Raw genomic sequence first — 15,977 nt, forward strand, 5'->3', positions numbered from 1 at the left:
TTCAGTATTTGTAATGTTACAAAGATGTTCCCATAAAATTTTATGAAATATCTAGAGTATTGTAATCACTGAACTCAAAGGAGGAAATTAAATTATGGAACTAGAAGTTCAAGATATGTAAAACAAAGCTGTGGTGTAGAGGCTTTGTTATTCTCTGTTCATACTGGCCAATATCAATCAAATTTCTGGAAAATGCTCTCTCAATATATGAAATTTGGAATCAATTCTCTGGGATAATATTCATGATAAGATTTGGCTCGAATACAGTCTAACAAGAAAGTTCATTAAGCTACTCTGAGAAATAAATAGTGGTTTTGCTGCCCATGAAGCCAGTGATAAACAGTTGCAATCATCAAGAGACTTGCCCTTAAGTAAGAGCCTTGAATGAAAATGTTTTAAATGTAAATATGTGAATAAGATTTTAAGCTAGGGATATAGCCCTACAACTATTGTGCCATTTACCAAAGAATAGATAGAAAATGTGTTATCATATGTGACCCATTTTAGTTGGAAACATACTTTGCTATTTTAGTTAGAGGTTTTCACTTACAGAGCTGTCACAAGGAAAGGTCTTGCTATGTATGAACTGATATAACATGATAGATTAGTCTCTATTATCTTAAGTTATCATTAGTTTAGGACATAGACACACTAAGGAAAGCAATAAAACTTGCTGATCCAATCACCTTGCCCTATGTCTTTCATGTCACTTTGAAATATTAACAAAGTACATCTCAAGTATCAATTTTCAAACAACCATTTTTTTCAAATTTTCATGTTTTATAAATCTGCGACATATAATTGCAAGACAGAAAAGTATGTACTTCATGAAGCAACAATTTATTTTACAAGAAAGAGTCAGGTATTGATTTTGCATCACTATTTCCTGAATTTATGTCATCCACGTCATTTGTATATGAGTTAATTCTGGAATGTATTTTGCAATGCAATTTTTGAAAGAACTTGTCAAATAACAACCTATTGTGTTATAGTACTACAGAAAAGGTATTTAAGATTTTTAGATAACCCCAAAATATTATTTTTTTTTCTGTAGTCCATTAAGAGTCCTTTATTTTCAAAGCTTTGTTTTAATGGATTTAAAGCCAAAACCCTTCAAGCCAGATCTAAATATTTGCAGGTGAGTGAGAAGTTTGAGTAGTAGACTGTGTTCTCAGAGACAGACATGGAGGTGCTGACAAACGTCACTTGCAGCTGGTAACCATAGCCACATTTCTGAAAACTAAAGCCTGATTATGATGTCTTAAGGGCTTTGCATGAGTATAAACATTGTTTTCAGCAATTTCAACAAAAATAGGTTAAAAGTACATCTTAATGCTTTCTTTGCAGACTTAAATACAGATAGTGTGTTAAATGACATGTTTTTACTTAAAGTGTGATCATCTCATCACATTTTTGTGCATTTTCTCTGTGTATTCTGGATGGCATCTGTTTTCAACTTTACACATTGTATACTTGTGTTTTTAAGCAAATTTCTAATGCAGAAGGCAATTACACACTTAGGGTACAGCTCACCCATGGGCCTTATTCTGTTTTTGTTAAGGCAAATCTCTGTTAACTCCATACAACGAAGCAGCCATAAAAGTGCTGTTCAATGAAAATCATGCCTACTTGTACAGAGAAACTAGGCAAAAATTAATGGTCCTGATCTAATGGGCTTCATATCTGTGAGTTGTCTCACCTTATTTAAAAATGTTCCTCCTCCACATGGGTTAGCACAGTGTAAAGAAATATCAGCAATATTTATGCTGAGAGAAATTACTTTTTTAATGACATACTAAAACACAAAGAGGTGGTAAAGAAGCCACTGGCTGTGAATTTTTAAGGTTGGTAAAAAGTAGTTAAAGTGGTATTGTAAACAGGTGCTATGATTTACAGTCTTACCTTCAGCCAAATTGAAATTATCCTAAAGACCACTTCAAATCAAACTTCTATTGCTTCATGTTGCTGACATAAATTCTCACCCATTAAAATGGTAAAACATGTGAGCTGATGTTTGATAAAGTTATTCAAATTCTCCTTCTGGGCCTTTACTGCATATAAAATTTCTTTACTGAATACCATTAGAGGGGGATTTCTGAGCCTCGTGAGCTTTGGTTTGTGCATAGTAAAACAAGTTTTGTCCTGTCTGTGTGGATGGAAACATAGAAATCAATCCCTCACTGTGTGAGTTACAGTCACGTAAAATGTCTAACTTCAAGCCCTGGCCAACTCAAGAAATTGATATAAAATTGAGTGCAGTGCATAGATGTGCGTTTGCTTTTGAAAAAGGTAGTTCTAAATCTGTAGGAATGAAAATAAAAACTGCTTCAGCAAAAGAAATAATGAAAATCATAGAATGGCTTGGGTTGGAAGGGACACCTTCCACTAGACCAGGATTTTCAAAGAGACCCAATTACTTAATGAAATATAACAGTGGAAGTAATTCTGGTTTCAGATTACTTTGTGCCACCAAGATGTAAATGTATTCCTGTGCTCTGATTCTTGTAAAACATTTGTGATTTGCTGCAGTGATGAATCCTTTCATCCAGAATTCTCAAACCTTGTGATGTATGCATTGCATCACAGCTGTGTTGGCACGTTTAACATGACACACTCTTTTCAAGAAGGTGGCTTTGAATGCTGTAGAGCAAGAGGCAGACAGACTGCAAGGCCTTTGACACATTTCCTTCCTCTGAAGCCAATGACTGTTTAGTGATGTTCTTTTTCTGACAGTCATGAGTCCTCCTCCAACAGTTTACCAACAAAAAGAAACGTTTACAACCCGTGTTGCCCGAATTATTCTGAGTTGAGCTTTAGAAGATGGAGGGCTTATAAAGCTGCTCTATAATTCAATTCTCTGTAAATCCATGGATAATACCAATTTGAGTGGATGGGATGAGCTAGTCATCACACACTGTATTGTCTGAGGGCAGGATGAATTAATTAGAGGGATATGTCTTGATCTGGGCAAGAGGCAGTCCTGACTGATGTCAGTGGCAAAGCTTCAGCTGATTTCAGCAGGAGGAGAATTTGGGTTTATTTACACTCTTTGTATCATTATTCTAGGTAGAGCTTGGCTTTCTTTGCCATATTTGGCTCCATTTGCTGAACGTGATGTTAAAAAATTATTGAAATTACTGATTCCCTGGGGAACTGTGAATATTAACTTATTTGTATTTTTGATTAATTAACTGTGTGCTAATTATTGGAATTATGGACTTGAAATTACTTATTCTTTCTCTGAAAAAAATCCTACATAACATTTGTCATTTTAAAACCTTTGCACATGAAGAATTTGCTATGCATTGTTTAACTAGAAACTTTGTTAGCCCCTCTAGATTTACTAGAGTATACACCAAAGTCTGGAAATTTCAGACTTTTTAGAAAGTAATATTCTGCTTACCTCAGTACTATTAGACCAGTGGAACATTTATAGGTAGCCATGGTTTTAAAATAGGTCCTAAACTACAAATAATATTGTTAACATACCATCCTTACCTTTCTGTTCCATGTTCAAAGATTCATCTTAAACTTTCTGATAAGTCATAAGCAAATTCACTCCAAGATAATAATGCTTAGTGTTAACATATACTTTGCTATTAAGAGTAACTACTAAAATATGAATGTACTTTTGTTTCCTTAATTTTTTTTTGTTGTCCAACTTTTAAACTCATTTTTGTTTAATGTTTACTTCTCTATAAAATACCTAGATATGTTTATTTCTACTGATTTAGTCATATTGTTCCTTGTTGATACATTAAGTATATTGTTTATTACTAAAAGTGTTTTTCTACAACAACAATAAGAGGTAACATCCCAAGTGTTTTCTAATTATATTTCATAGCATAGTTTAATAACTTCACAAGTATATGTTAAGAGCACTTAATAGCTAGTGCACAGATGAGAGATTGTTGCATGCTACTTTTTTCAGGCTGAAAATCCTGTAAATATATACTCATAGGATAAAAAAATGTATGTATATATAAATAGTATGAGTATATGTGTTACATTTTCTGTCAAATAAGATGGCTTCACTTAAACAATTTTTTTGCCCATTTCTGAAATACTTTTAAAGTAGTAAGGCTATCACAGTTAACTGTTCATTCATATGACTATGTTTAAATTTATCTTAAAATTGTTGCATGTAAAAGTGGTGGCTGGATGTCTAATGGGGATCATTCCATCACTGGCAGCCACAGTAAATTGTTATCATGAGATAAGTCTGATTCAGAATAATTTACTTTTCTCCTGGTGGACTTGATGTAATGAGAAATCCTCTGAATCAATGTAAGCAATCATGAGCAGAAATGCAGCACTGGTTTATATATCTGTGCTGCTGTAGAACAAACTGAGGATCTTCCTGCATTTAGGGTCATCCCAGAGATGTTTCCATTCCAGGGGCATGGGATATACAGAAAATAGCTTTGTGACAGCATTTTAAGACATAAGGTGTTCTCTTATAACTTCTGCCAAGCCCAGGTTTCTTTTCATGACTATTTTTGTTATTTGTTTATACGCCCTTTGTAGATTACATAGCATTGCAATGGACACTACTTTTTGGTGCCCTGAAGCTATCCTGAAGTTTGGAATTCTGGAGGAGATAAAAATCGGTATTTTTACAGTAAAGATACATATGAAATTGAAGTGGGTTAGACACGAACCATTCTTTTTCTTTTCCTGTTTTTCTGCGGTTGCTGACATTATGTAACTGGTGGCTTTTAGGCTGTCTCAGGGAGAAGTTTACAGTTTGAGGAGCTTAGAGTGAATTATAAATATGACTCAACAGCATTAATATTGTTCAAAAGAAAAGCTGCTGCCATATTTGGAAAATACACTTCAAGGATATGAAGTAATCTTTTTACCCTGCAAAAAGCCAGTGATGGAACCAGTCCTGATGTCTGATGGCCAAATACATTTTCGGTTTTCCTACAGGCACATCCCTTCATTTGGCTTTACTCTCTTTTGACCATCCTTATCCAATGCAAAATCTGAAGAAAAATGCTTCCCACTACTCTTTTCAGAACATGCCATGAAAAGTTTGCTTTCTCTTTCTCCTTGCCCCTTATTAAGAGCTTATCAGTTTCTCTTGGTAGCTATAACCAGGGGACTGGACACAGTGTGGGAACCACCTGCTTGGAATGAGCACAAGCATTAACTTGGGATAGAACATCCATCCCTATGTCTATACAGATCACAAGAAGACACTCCATCTCTGCCCTGTCATCTTTAGCCCTCAGAGCTCCCATTTTGATTCTCCCTGACAGCAGCAGCACCCAAGTCACATCCATGACTCTGTCAGCATTATTAGCATCCCAAGGTAGCACTGAGTCTGTAGAGACAAGGACCAGCTGGGCACTTCAGCAAGAATGACACCCTGAATTACAGCAAATTTAGAAATTAGCTCATCAAAGCTGGATAAAAACCGGGATTATTCAGTCTAGACAAACCTCAAACCTTTACAAATAATTGATCTAGAGTGAACAGAGTAAAAAAGTAAGGGACTTCAATTGTAGCACAACTTTGTATTTAACCCTAGGAAAACCACACTGTCTAGCCATCTAAAACACCTTTCTTCTTGGAAATATGTCAAGTATTTTCCTTCTCCCCATGAAAGAATTATTTGAGAATCAAGAGAGCATACTGCATAATTTAAGTATTCTTGGTGTTTTCAGGAGATTTCAGGCAAATTTTCCTTCATTTTAGGGGACACCTCATATGGCTTATATGTATAGATATATAGATAGATATATATAGATATAACTTCAGTTAAAATGGTCAGCTTTGACACTTGGCAAGCATAAAGAAATAGGAATCACACATTGGAAACTGTATTTTGTTGTACACCTGAATACAGACAGGCTGAATCACTTTGCAGCTCTGAACTACAGATGAACACAGCTGCAAAACTCTCTGTTTTCATGCAAATGAGATGTTGCTATAGGCTACTGATCCCTCGAGTTGCCATCACAACCTTTCTCAGCTTGGGCAAGTTTGGATACTCACAAGTAATTAGTACCAGTAATCCCCTGTGTAAGGTATCTGCCAAATTCACTACATATCTACTTCTAGCTATCATCCTGTAGAAAACTGTGGGCCATCCTGCCTAAAAATAATAAATTAATTTCTTTCCTTTGAATTACCCTTAAATATATTTATCCTTATAATATGCATGAAAAGGAAGGAAAAAAAAAATAGGATCTGCAATCTAAAAAAAGCCAGGCAGCAAAACAAGAATTCATTGCATGCACAGTTATTATAAAATGAACTCATCTAAATGCATCAGTTTACAGCTGCTCAGCAAAAGCAATGCCACCCTCCCCTAAGTATTAACCAAATAAATTTGACATAGTAAGACCAGTAGTGCTTTGAGAAAAGCATGACAACTCCCTAATACTTTTAGAGCTTTTAAAATATATGGAAAAAACCTTGGAAGAGCAGAGAAATACAATTAAATGAAAATTAAAGACAGCCACTGAGACAGAAACTTCTACACATGTGGAGAAATATATTTTCAAATGCTATTGGTGAGATTTTTGGCAGGAGAGTGATTAGATGTGGGCAGAGCAGCAGTTTCCATCATTATTATGTGGCCTGCCTAAAACCAGATTTTTGCATAACAATAAAATAGACCAGTCTACAGCCTAATGAATGCACTCATTAACTGTAATAATGTTAGCTATAGCTTGAAAGGGACTTCAGAGAAAATCAGCTCAACTGATCCCAAGACCCTTCTGCATTTTCAGCACAGAAAATAAGTGGAACAGTTTGCAAAAGGGAGTCTATTTTTGTTGTACACATGTGTCTGTTAGTATTTTGTCTAATCTTAGAAAGAGAGGTTTAGAATGTGTGCTGCATTTCCCAGGTGGTTTTCACAGGAATCCTAAAGCTACATTTGCCAGCTGACTGGTGCTAACTCACAATGTTTTACTGATCATAATTTGTCCAGAGCCAAGAGCTGAAAACTTTCTTTCAGTATAGTGAATCATTTCATGGACCAAACTAGTAGACATCTCAGCAGATTTCTATGCTCTAAAGAATTGGTATAAAAAGACAGGGCATCAAGTAACATGGGGAGGAACTTCTGCAGGAACATCACCTCCAGCTGGTGTTCAGGATGTCCACCAGGTTGCAGCTGTAGTTGGTTTAGTGTTACACCGCTCCCTGCTACCTTCTCCTACCCAGGCCTGGCAGCAGCCTAGAGCAGACAGCTCCACCATCCTAGATAGCTAGATAGTTCCCAAGAATTTTAATATTGTTATATATATTTTTTTTATCTTGGTAGAATATTTTTAATAATACCAGATAGATCTTGACAGTATATACCTGATACCTTGACACTTTATCAATGACAACCTTTCTTTTAAAAGTGAGCAGCTAACAAAAATTTCTCAATTGCCAAAAAAATCATGTTTGCAATTCTCCATTGCTTAATTTGTTAGTATAATAAAATTAAAATGAGTTGATTGTCAAATATTCACAAAATAGTGACTGTAAAGGGTTGCAGTAGTTTCAGGGACTTTCAAATTGCACAATGTACCCATTTGTTCTGCCCATCTTGTATTATCCAACATATGCTCTTGATAAATTTTGAAGTAGACTATAGTCAGTGGTCTTCACAGGTTGTGTATTGTTTTCTAATAATTTGAGTCTCAGAACAACAAAGTTCAAACTCTGTCAGGAAACCACATGGAATGAAACAAAACCATAACAGGCACTGGCATTGTTCAGGAGTACTTAAATCTGAAGTTGTCCTTGAAGGATATTGTGGTACTGAATGGAAAAATAGTCACTTATAGTATTTCTTTAATCTATTTAATTTATTTATCAGCATAGGATTTTCCACTTTGAAACTTTTTAGTCCAGATGTCCCTAAAAAGTGGCAGAATTTCCCTAGTTCCTTGAAAGGCTTCTCAAGAATCTGAAAGTATTCACTCAAAACAATATTATAAACCCTATAGATGAGCTTTAAGGAATGTCTTAAACAGTATAAAAGACTTGTAATATTTTAAAATTAAATCTGTGTCTATTTACTGTGTAGGCCTCTCAGTTTGTGCAAATCGTGTTGTAGTTGTTTAAATATAATACTGTTGACTCATTGGTTTTGGAGTTTCATTTCCCATTACAAAGGTCATTTGGACCAGGGAAGTCACAAGTCTTATATAAAGGGCCAACGTTACAGAACTGATGCTATAGATATTCAAAACTGCCAGTGTCCTTAAACTGCCAGACCTATGTTTATATCAGACTGTCAACCAAAATATCTAAATTAGGGAATGTAGAATTTAACTTGTCTTTTAAAACCTCAAAGGATTATCTTAATTATACTGAGATTTGGGGATTAGATGTAAAAACCTTCCTTTCACCCAACAAAAGAGAGATAAAAGAATTTCATTTTCATTTAGAGTAATTTTAACCCAGTGCAAACTCCTGCCTACCCTGACTGCATCATTGGAATTAGCTGTGTGCATAGCCTAACACATCATTTAGCCTAAATAAATTTCTCTTTCTTGTTGCTTCCCAGAGCAACCATAGAGACAAAAAAAAAAATATATAATAATGAAAAAATAACTAAGGTAAAACATTACCAGAAGCTGGGGAAGCTATGAAGGAGAGTTATTGATTTAACTTTCTTTGAATTTTTTTGTATAACCTGTTGGGTTTTAGAGAATCATCATTCCCAGACATACGTCAGATCTCAACTACTACTAACACATACTGCATGTCAACAAGTCAGGTATCCTTCTGTCATCTCTTCACCAAGGCAGGGACATTTATATCAGATGGATACTTGTCTGTCTTGCTCTCTGACACCCCTAGGAGTCTTCACTTCGAGCTATTCTAGATCCTCATTCTCTTTACTGTGAGGAAACTTTCCTGGTGTCTAAGATGAGTCATTCTCTTTTCAGTTTAAGTCCTGAATGCTTATCTCAATATGATAAACAATTTGTGCTCTTTTTGCTGATGCTTTTGATGTACCTGAATATAAACACCACATGTCTCCCCAGTATTGTGTTTGGTTCTTGAGGCTATAAATCTTCAGCTAATTCAATCAAGCCTGTGGTTTGATCATCTCACTTTTTGGTTCACCCTTCTTGTCTAAAACTAACAACTGGATTTTTAAAATATTCACTCTATCCTGTGTACCTACTCCACTTTCACCAAATTTGGGATAGTAGTTTAGCATTTGCTTTGCCCTGTTGTCCATCTGAGGCTTTGTTATTTCTACATCCTTGTCTATACAATACACGTTTTGAGTAGGTTTTATTTTATTCCTAAATGTCTTTTGCTCAAGATGCTAAGCTGAAACACTTATTTGAATGAGAAGTAGCTCTGTTGAAGCTCTCCTGCAGAAAAGTTGAGAAGGAGGGTTATGTAATATGAAGTTGTCATTTCCATATTTTTTAATAATTTAAAGGTATAAAATAGTATCTCTGTTGCTATTCTTAGAGAGGATAGCTAATCATAAAGTAATACTGTCAATTTTATAGCACCCTTCAGGATTAGATCTACAAAACTTTGAAAATTATAAGGAAATTAATTACAAGAGAACAGGCTTTTCTCTAGGTTTTCTATGAGACAACTCATAAAGCTGGGATACTGACAACATGGCTTTAATTCTTTTAAATTCTACTCAGTTAAAAAAAAGTAAATAAAATCCCACACTACAAAACCTATCACTTCCTGCATTCAAAGCCTTGTCAGGTTTCATGAGGGTGGATAAAACTGCTTAAAAACTTGCCAAAGAACAAGACGAATCTTTTAGAGGAAAGGTTAAATCAGTCATACATTTAAAACACCTTCTGTGGCTTTTTTCACAAAACAACCCATAACAGGTTTTAGCTCTGTCCAGTAAACATTCCTGATGGAAGTGGGGGGTGTTTGTCTTACTGAGCCCCTTGAGTGCAGTTGGGAACGTTAACACCTGTGTTAATCCCTAAGATGAAAGGTAAATTTTCCAAGTGTTATCTTCAAGCTGAACAGCAATGCTCATCTTTCTCCTTTTGTGAATGCATATTTCACTCTCCTATGCTGAGTACATCAGTGCATTTGAAATCTGAAGCATGTTTACTGCTTCCTTCATTTTGATTCCAGACACTGGGTATTTTATTTCCCCCTGGTGAAGCTGCTATTTACTGACATTGCAGCTGTGCTAAAAAGATGTGGTCAAGAGTCCAGGCTCTGCTGAAACAATGTCTTGTGCAGGAGTTACTCTCTGAAGGCTTTTGCTCTGTGTGAGGACAGCTCAGTGCACAGCATAAGGAATGTGCTGGGGACCAGGTGTCTGCAGCAGGATTCCTGCCTGCTCTGCAGTATAGAAGAAAAGTTTAAGGCAGGCAGTGAATGATCAAAATAGAACAACAGATCCACACACATAAAGGTCACCTACATCACTTACAGCATGACTAACTTACAGAAGGGCTAGCTTAAAACAAATCATCAAGTTTTAAAATAAGACAAGTTGAGCTTATTTTTTATCCTTCAATTATTCAACTTTCAGGATATAAAGGTACTCTGTAGTCAAAATTAGTGACTTTTTTGCAGGGGGAAATGCTAATCTGAGATTGTTCTAGTCTCTGACTGTAAGACCTGGGGCTTTTGAAAAGCTGAATTATCATGTTCATGATAAAACAGAAGAAATTTGAAGTGCTCTAATGAGATATGTACATTTTTGGGGTTGAGTGAAACTTCATAAATTCCAGTACTTCCAAGAAAATCCATTGTGAAAATGGAGAGAGGGAAATTACCCTGAGAAGTTTGTGACATTTTCTTTGAATGGGGTTTTCAGTGGTTAGAGGGCTGCAAACTGAAAGTTTAACAGAAGGGGATTAAAATTCTGTGTGCAATACAGTATCACACAACTCCATAAAGCTCCAGCCACAAGCAACAAAGAAATAGGAGTAACACCTGGATCTGCATAATGCCCTGCCCAGCTTCATTAGCTGTGTCTGCAGAGAGGATTAATTGCTGCAGATGCAATGCCATGTTGTCTGTGTGCTGGTGTTTCTGCTTGAGCAGTGCCAGCCCATTCAGGACTTGCTTCTGGCTCTTTGTGCCATGCCTCATCAAGAAGTATGGACATGGTCCTGCCCTTTACACAGTGAGAGATCCCATCCTCAACGTCACATCATCGCATGTAAGAGTAGTATCAACCCAGTGTCAGGGAAATGCTGAATCCAAGGTTTTCTCCCCACAGCTCAGTGAGGTTAATTGATGCAGAGTTACACTTATACACAGCAGATTTTGGGATCTGTGATTTTTAATGTTGTTTCAGTTGCCTGCCTTGGAGGATGTGGAATAGATAATTTAAGTAGAAGGTGCTGGTGTCAAGCAGATGTAGGTAAAACACTGAATTTTTCCTCTAGAAGAATTACCGGTGTTTTAAAAGACTCCAGCCAGAACCACAACTGCTGGTGTGTGTGCTCTTAGGCTCTGATTTTCTATGTTAAGGAAGCTCTTTTCTAATTCCTTTGAATGGTCAATGTTGTGTTCCTCTCCTTTACCCCTGCAGTGACGGCTGGGCAGACAGGTATGATGTGACAGAAGGGTACCAGAATGAAGCTGTTGGTGGGATAACAATCAAGCTGCAGTCTCCAGATGTGAAATGGTTTGATGATTACTACCTACAGCTTCGGCCAGAAACCAACCATCGGAATCCGTGGTTTCAGGAATTTTGGCAGCACAGATTCCAGTGCCGGCTGGAAGGTTTTCCTCAAGAGAACCCTAAATACAACAAGACTTGCACAAGTAAGTAAATTTATTACTTCTGCTGTGTGAAACAATGTGAATGAAGGTCTGGTCTGATGCAGCATGGTCTGGTGAAATAGTGAGTTGGATTGGAAGGAGAAGAAGCTGTAATTGCAATGCTTGCTGTACTTAAAATTATGAAAAGCACAATTTTAAAAGTGTTCACATTTCTAAAGAAATAGATAGAGCTTCAGTACCTAATTTCTTTCTGTATTTGAAAAACTTGATGCTACTCCACCTCCATAGGCACATAAACACTTTCAAAATGTTGCAACACAAAATTAAATGTGCCTTTTCTAAAAAAGAGCTAATCATATTGCTTTGGCTCACAAAAGCAATGAGAAAGATAATATAACTTAATCTGAAGTTATCTGAAGCCCTTATGGCAGTGATGATTATTTATGAACTTCATATAAAACACTAGATGATTTGAAAGATATCATTAGGTTTTCTTCCAGCCATGGGTCATTTCAGGATAAGCCGTTTTGAGCTGATTATTTTCATTCAATTGTACTAATTTTAGCAAAAACTCCAACAACATTTTGTCATTTCTGCACAACAGATAGATGTGACACATTTTTCTGGGGTTTTGCTGGGGGCTTTTTATTATTTATTACTTCTGTTAATTGCTTTTTATTTCATGAGATGCCAAGCAGTGCTTATATCATCTAAGCTCTGAACTGGCACCCACATCTTGCATTCCAAAGAGCATGGGGACCTCTGGCACCAGCCAAACAACAAGAGACACAGCAGGAACCAAGGACTCAGTGCCTCAGCACTTGAAGGGGTCATTTGTTCACGGTCCTTTGTTCAGAGTCCTTCCTTTGAGGCTGAAGGACTACTTCAATAGCCCCTTCTTATTCTCTGTAACTCTCTGGGCAAATTTTTAACTATTTCTGGCCCTTGATTTATCAGTAATACAATGGGTATTCTGGCAATGCTGGGGATAGGGAGGTGATGGGTGCATTAGTCCAACCATAGCTCTAAATCCCAAGGGTTCTTCCGTCCTAAAAATGTCAATATCTTCCATACACCCATGAGACCAAGAAATGTCTTAAAGGATCAGAATCTTGGATTTACACAACACAAATCCCTACCTAAATCCCACTTAAAGTGGGATTAAATGATTTTGAAGTCTTCCTTTTGATTTGGACAAGGTCACAGAGGAAGTTTGTGAGTGAGATGTAACTTGAATCTAGGAATCCCAAAATCTCAGTGCACACCTTCCACATTCAACTGACTTTTCTCCATTATTTTTGTTCTGTTACCCTTCCAGCACAGTCTGAGATAGCTTTTATTTGCATTATTGACAGGTACTGCATATTGAGCAGCAAACTACATTGATTTCCCCATGATAATGTAGACCTATTTCCTGAGATGTCAATGCAGTGGGCATAGCTGGATGCAGGCTAATAAAGACCTGGTTTCCATCAGTGTGCCATGTAAAAAACATTTCAGTTTGACTTTTGTTGGTTTCCTTTTTAACTTACCTTTTACCAACAATGTGAGAGTCTAATTTTTGTTTTATATGAAAGATCGGGAACTATGAAATGTAAATGCCCTAGAAAGTCTTTTATAGCACCTAAAATAAAATTCACCACCACAGAAAAGTTTTTATGGGGCGCAGGGAGATGTTGTTTTATACACAAAGTCACCCAGTCATGAATATAAGACAATCTATTCATAAAGCTTAAATAGTTTGGCAAGGCAAACTCAAAGGCTTTCACACAAGGAACCACAGCTCAAATAGGTTCCTAAAATTATGGAATTTCAAAGAAAAAGTTGCAAAAATACAAATATTCTGATTAGCAAATCATGAATAGAGAAAAAGGCTTTTTTCCAAATAGATTGCTCTAATTTCCTTCCGCTTTATTGTAATATCCATTTCTGGACCACGATGCGTACAGTAAAAGAATGAAAATGGGATTATAAAAGCTTTAATTCTTTCTTGTTGCTGTAGGGCAAAATTCAGTTGTAGAATTTCCCAGGTTAATGACATTATGCTCAGCACTCACTTAAAACTGTCCATTAAGTCAGGTTTTTCACACATAAAATTGTTAGTCATCGTATTACTTTACTTTATATTTTTGACTTTTATCTAGACCATCTGTTAAAATTCATATAAAGGAAATTCAAAGTTTAGCCTGAAAAATGACACACAGAGTTACTTAATGACATTTTTGGTGCCACAAGTGCTAAGACACCTATGCTGTTTTTATCATAATAGCTCCCAAACTAGGCAAGGGTGTATGATAAACTGAGGAAACTTGAAGTTACTCAACTCTGTGGGTTGACCAGCAAGAAAGACATAAATATATTCACTGAGAATTGCAAGAGTGAGAGATTTTGATGCTGTGACTTTAAGATCAAAATTACCATGAATATTTGAAATTGGCATAGTAGTTGTTGTTTCTGCCCCATTTCCTGTCACCCACATGAATTTGAAAATTATGTCTTTTCAATTCCTATATTACTATTTATTTATTTCAAACACTCAAAGTTGTGAGTGTTCAGACTTCACAATTGTAAAGATGATACTTGCCCTCAGTGGTCACAAACATTTCACAGACTGTCCTAAGAGGTTCTGCATGATGAGGAATTAGCTTTGGTTCTGATTTCACCTGGTAAGGAAGCAGGACCATGTTCTTTAGTTTATCTAACTAAATACATAGTCTTTTCCAGAAGCTGCATAAAAAAAATTTAAAACCCAAACACATTAAAAAATATCAAGCTACAGGTGTTTCTTAGGATTACAATTAATGAGTTTAAGTTTACTGAGAAATACTGGAGAGAAATAAAAAAATACTTTTTACATCAAAAGTCAAGCAATTCGTTACTTCTTGGAATAAAGATAAAAAGATAAACGCAGGGCTAATGTCAATAGACAAAGTCATTATTAAATTAATGTCTCTATATGAAAGGCAATAACCATTATATTAATGTGAAACAAAATTAATTTTTCTCTGTAATCCAGTTGTGTTGCCACAAAAACATAAACAATGGTTAACATTATAATCAAGTTTATTCAATAAGAAAATAAACTCAGGAAGATATGGCTGAAATCTAAGTAGTAACTGATTTCATAGTAACAGCTATGAATTTAGCTGTTAAAATCTCTGCATCTGCTTTGATGAATCCTGCCTAATAAAATATTAGTCTATATATATCTCTGTGACAGAAAATACATGAAGACATAAATCATTGTAATAATCTCTAGTGACTTGTGAGTATTTTTCTCACTTTTTAATATAAGGTATTCATAGACAGTTCCAAGGCAGGTATAATTATTAAATAATACATGATTTAGAAAGATATGTATAATAAAATTATGAAATCAGCCGAACAATGAGAATCCAAAAAACAATAAAGTTCTTTTTCTCCATTCATTTCTATTAAGCACTAAAAAGTTTCCATCCTTTCACATACACTTAGTTCACACTGAGATAAAAATTTCAGCATCCAGGTCATTTTTCATTTTCAGATTAGAACATACTTGCTTAATATAAATGGGTGTCACTGCTATCATTGCTAAGTACATTGATTTTCTGCCCAGCTGGAGCACTACAGAAAGTGAGAAGTTCACAGACTTATCTGAGTTGATTTTCAGTGTAATCAGTTCCATGCCACAGGAGAGCTGCTACAAGCCACCTCTGAGCAACAAGAGACAGAACAAGGAAATTTAAAATGCATGTGTAAAAGGAGACATTTAATGGCCTCCAAACACAAGGAATTTTACAAGGTTTGGGGGTGGTTTCACCTCTAGCACCAGTTAGAGATTTTTTTTAATATCTAAGACCCTAATTCAAAGAAGTTCATGAATAGGTGTGCAAGCTGGTCTGGATGAGTGTCTCCATTCAGTGACCAGCTTCAGATCTCAAAAGGCCAATGTAATCCTTTGGTATTGATTGCCTCTAGACCTTTGAAAACTAGACGTTTATGTGATTGGCTTTTTCCAGACAGAGTTCCCACCAGACCTCTAATTCTTAGTAACTTTTCATCCTGGTGAGGGTGTTTTAAAAAAATGCTACTTAACATGAAGCAGAAATAAAACCCAACATAAATTAACTATGTGGTGAAGCTCTGGTTCAATGGACAGTACTGGAAAAAGACAAGTCCTCAAATCACCAGGAGCAGAAGATATTTACTGCATCTACCAGACTGTTAAATTATTTATTTTGCCTGCACTGTTAAGTGATATGATTTTTCCCATGCTGTGCAAAAGCTGGAGGCAT

The 15,977-nt window shown here is 35.9% G+C and overlaps 1 protein-coding gene across 5 annotated transcripts in view; it reads left to right on the forward strand.

The window, feature by feature from the left end:
- GRM5 (glutamate metabotropic receptor 5) overlaps positions 1-15,977 on the forward strand; it is a 242,278-nt gene that overhangs the window by 169,206 nt on the left and 57,095 nt on the right. For all 5 annotated transcript variants that reach the window (XM_015634851.3, XM_015634842.2, XM_015634871.2 and 2 more), the window contains one exon: positions 11,510-11,745. In XM_015634851.3, the coding sequence (XP_015490337.1) occupies positions 11,510-11,745 (236 nt within the window). The remainder of the gene's footprint in view (positions 1-11,509; positions 11,746-15,977) is intronic.

The sequence above is a fragment of the Parus major genome, chromosome 1 (genome assembly GCF_001522545.3).
Source record: "Parus major isolate Abel chromosome 1, Parus_major1.1, whole genome shotgun sequence".
Classification (NCBI taxonomy): Eukaryota; Metazoa; Chordata; class Aves; order Passeriformes; family Paridae; genus Parus; species Parus major.